Genomic DNA, 4,636 nt, shown 5'->3' on the forward strand with positions numbered 1-4,636 from the left:
AAATAAAAGACAAAACTGTCCAAAAAGGATCACCATTTATTACTTGTGTTCCAAGACTAAAACATTTTCGGCGACCGACCTTCCTTTTTAGGCTACTTGTCGCCATAAAGTTCACAAAAAGTCCTTTTAAAAACACAAAAATCCAATTAAAATTTTTTATAAAATTTCTGAAAAAGGAACTGGTGACATGCAGTTGTCTTGCTTCCATCATACCTTNTGATGGAAGCAAGACAACTGCATGTCACCAGTTCCTTTTTCAGAAATTTTATAAAATTTTAATTGGATGTTTTGTGTTTTTAAAAGGACTTTTTGTGAACTTTACGGCGACAAGTAGCCTAAAAAGGAAGGTCAGTCGCCGAAAATGTTTTAGTCTTGGAACACAAGTAATAAATGGTGATCCTTTTTGGACAGTTTTGTCTTTTATTTTATTAAAAGTAATTCTCCATCGGACGAACTTTTACAGATAAAGATAGACTCGAAAAGTTATTTTTGACTTTTTGTAAATAGTCTAAACTTCAATTATGATCATTAATATTATTTATTATGAGAAAAATTGTTTCTATATTTGTCATATTCCATATTTGTTAGGAACAGATTAATGATGAATATAGAGGTTCCACTGTACCTTCACATTAGGTACTTATTTCTGCATGTAAATTATGTTGATAATATTTAATCAAGCATAGTTTTTTGTTTCTTTCTTGCCTATCTATAAGAGTTCTTTGCTTAGGTGCTGTTTTATTTTACTTGAAAGAAATGACATCAGTCCGCCTGACTAAAATTTAATTTAAAATAATCTTCCTATTAATAACAAAATTTAAAAAATAATTGGAAATCAATTAAAGTCAACTCAAAATTATTTTATGGAGCATTTTTATACTGGATGAGGCTAAGTTCAATAGTCTGATTGGCAGGGAGAAGTATCATTATAGCAAAAGTGAAACTGGCCATATTTTCACTTCTAATTATTTTAAATGAAATTAAACAGTTAATGCAATAGGGCTAAACTACATAAAATAAGCATCAAAATGATTCATATAAATTACAATTAGTTTTATGCAAGTATTTTAATGAATTGGAAATAGATTTTGCAGTAACATATTCTGTATATAATAGATTATTAATTTAATTTACTGATGTAAATTTCACTTTACCAGGGATTTTTTGACATACCAGTAGATAATTTATATGCTGAGCCTGCTGTCTTACTCTGGATTAAAGAAAATATACCAGAATGGAGAAATAGTATTATCGTTTCTCCTGATGCTGGAGGTGCCAAACGGTAAGTATATTTTTAAAATAGAAATTAATTTCTAATTTAAATTTATACATTTCTAGAAAATGAGATTGAAGTGATACTAAAATAATATTATAAATTGCCAAATGCCTATAACAGTTTTACTTTCTTGACTTGTATATACAGGATGTTTTCAAATTTCTGTTACAAATTTATAGGATAGATTCCTTAAGAAAAACTAAGATAAAAATGTTCAGTAGCATTTTTTGAATAATGCCTTTATTAACTACTTGTAGATGTTTAAAGTCCAGTGATGTCTTTTCCATGTTTTCATACAAATAAGAACAAATTCATGTTTTATTCTGTTATTTAGATTTAAAGGTTTTAAGAAAAAAATAAACACAAAATTTTAAGATGAATCTACTTATTTATATGTATTTGAAAGCAATGCTCTTTTTATAAAATGTGTAATACTTCTTAAGTGTTTATTTGGCTTTGCATCATGATCCATTACAACAGTTGCTCAATATAGTTGATCTCCAACATCTATGCAAACAATATATTTGTAAAGCATGTTCTGATACACTTGCTCAAAAATACCTGTATGTGTTGAATTTCTTGTGCCATGACCATAATTTGTGCAAGCAAATCTTTCACTGACTGTACAGGGATCTTGTGAATAAGACTCTTTTCCCAAAAGAAAAAGTCAAGTGGAGTTAAATCTGATAATTGTGGAGTCCAAGATATTGGGTCATCTCATTCTATCCATCTTCTCTCAAATGTTTGGAATAAAATGTTTTCAGGTGCAGCAAATTCTGGAAATGATATCACTGAACTTTAAATGTCTATAACTCAAAATAAAGACTTTATTTGAAAAATGTTATTGAACATTTTTATTTTATTTTATTTTTTTAAGGAATCTGACCTACAAGTTTGTATCAGGAATTTTGAAACACACTATATCAGTAGTCACCAACCTTTCTGACCTCATGGACCACTAACTTTACAATTTTGAATCCCATGGACAACTATCATGAATTTTTTAAAATAATACAAACATGTATAGAATAATGATCATAAAAGTTCCATTTTACTTTATTAATATGAAATTCACTTGTTTAATTACAACAAATTAGTGTGAAGTTTGTTGCTGCTTGTTTGAAATAAGTTTATGGATTCTTGGCTCTTTTCCACAAAGGACAACAGTTGCACTCACAAAAAATTATTTATTGATTTATTGATATTATTTATTGATAACAGTCATTTTGTGTTTGGTTTTAGATTTGAATAAAAACTCCCAATAAGTTGAGAAAAAGCAACTAAACATTTGCTTGCTTTTTCTCAACCAAACTAGTAACTTCCTATACTGATTGCAGATGACTTTGCACCCATGTCATCTGGACACCCACCATAGCATTCAGCTAACTTAAGCTTTTACCTCAGCATGGTATACATACTATATAATTTATAGATTCTAACTATATAAATAATTAGGCTGTATCATTTAATAATTATCACTGTTGTGTAAAAGTATTATTTCTGTTATGATGAAAATGAGCAATTTTAGAAATTATATAATAAAATTTGAAATACATAAAATTCTATGTTTACAGTGATAAAAAATAACAATATTTGTTATAGGTTTTTAAAAAATATTTTTAAACATTAAATTATTTTAAATTTGAATATTTTAGGGTCACATCTATTGCAGATAGATTAAATGTGGAGTTTGCCCTAATTCATAAAGAGAGAAAGAAAGCTAATGAGGTAGCTTCAATGGTTTTAGTAGGTGATGTCAAGGATAAAGTAGCTATTCTTGTTGACGATATGGCTGATACTTGTGGTACCATGTGTCATGCTGCTGAAAAGTAAGTATAAATAAATTATTTTGGAATATATTTTAGTTTTATGTTGCAAATTGTAAAAAAATTTAAAACTATATAAAAATATATCCAGTATTTTTCCTAATGTTGAATATAACATTAAGTTAATAAGTTCACTAAAGTAATATTGTAAAATTGTAATGCATTAATATCAATGAAATTTTTTTTTTGTTTGTTGCTTACACAGACACAATGCAGTGACAATTTTTAAACACTAGGCAAATTTTTCATCTTTTTATCTGAAATAAAATCAATGAAAATTGCAAAATAGAAAGTTATTAATAAATAAATACATCATATTGTATTCATCTTCCAATTAATTTAAAAATTTTGAATAACTATTAATTTGAATTATTTACAGAATTAAAATCCTTATAATAAATGAGAAATTTTGTATCTAGACTCTTATCATAGAAATGCAAAAGATTATACAAGATCCTATTCAGGAAATACAGCTGAACCTGTATCTCAAATGTGTTTATCTTGAAAACTCCTTTATCTTAAAATTTATTTTTCCTCCTGCATTTTCACCCTTAATTCAATATATTTTCCATGTTATCTCAAATATTTTTTTTTCCCAAAATCTCTAATCTTAAATTATGGATTGAACTGTCAATTAGAATTTCAAAGCTCAGTGACTACATTTTAATGGCATAAATTTTAGAGAAGCATCTCTTGCAATACAGTACATATTTGCAATTAATGCTGCTTTTTTCTGATTGGCTATGAATTTGGCTTGCATCTTATTGGTTGAAGAAAGTTGGACATCAGAAACTATTGGCAAACTATTTCTATTAAGGTGTGTTAAAAAATGTTTTATTTATATCTAATACTGGTAAGTACTGTACTTGCTATTGTATTAATATAATACCATACCTTCAATCAAACCTATTACTGTTTACAGGTAACCCCCGTATAACACGGTAGTGACGTTCCAAAAAATTGCCATGTTATGCAAATCCGAGTTATGCGAAACAAAGAACTAGTACGAAAAGGAGGGTTAGGTTCCAATAATTAAAAATCATGCTACTATATTTTCATAATTAAGATAAATATCTTTATTAAAATTTCCTTAAGTGATACATCTATATATATAAAAATGAATGTATGTTTGTCTGTCTGTGTGTGTGTCCTTCATGCATTACCACACCGTTTATCCGATTGCCGTGAAACTTTGGGAAGTTGTTTAATATACTCCAGCGAAGGTTTGTGGCATAGTACGATTGCCATGAAGCTTTGGAACGTTTTTTTAATTTTTTAATACACTCCCGCGAAGTACAATTATCCTACAATAGATGGCGCGCGTTTACACGAGCATTCGCGCACAGTGTGTTCGATCGATTTCAAATTGTGAAGACCATTTCCCCCCTTCAAAAAATATCTGTATATATGCATTTGTGAACTGTTATTTACGATATTTGTAATAATTTTTTTTAATCACTTTGATTGTTGCTGCTTCCCTCGTGTTACATAATTTTTTTTTAACCGAAAGCAGCACAACATACTGTCCAACAGG

General features: G+C 28.3%; 1 protein-coding gene across 1 annotated transcript in view; it reads left to right on the forward strand.

Annotated features, from left to right (window-relative positions):
- Window positions 1–1,148: 1,148 nt before the first annotated feature.
- Window positions 1,149–4,636, forward strand: part of LOC111619313 (ribose-phosphate pyrophosphokinase 2-like) — a gene marked incomplete at its 5' end in the record, with an annotated part of 6,297 nt that continues 2,809 nt past the window's right edge. The window contains 2 exons of the mRNA XM_023361019.1: window positions 1,149–1,282; window positions 2,932–3,105. Coding sequence (XP_023216787.1) covers window positions 1,149–1,282; window positions 2,932–3,105 — 308 coding nt within the window. The remainder of the gene's footprint in view (window positions 1,283–2,931; window positions 3,106–4,636) is intronic.

This window comes from Centruroides sculpturatus, unplaced genomic scaffold (assembly GCF_000671375.1).
Source record: "Centruroides sculpturatus isolate CEXI.00-Female unplaced genomic scaffold, Cexi_2.0 scaffold46, whole genome shotgun sequence".
In the NCBI taxonomy this organism is placed as follows: domain Eukaryota; kingdom Metazoa; phylum Arthropoda; class Arachnida; order Scorpiones; family Buthidae; genus Centruroides; species Centruroides sculpturatus.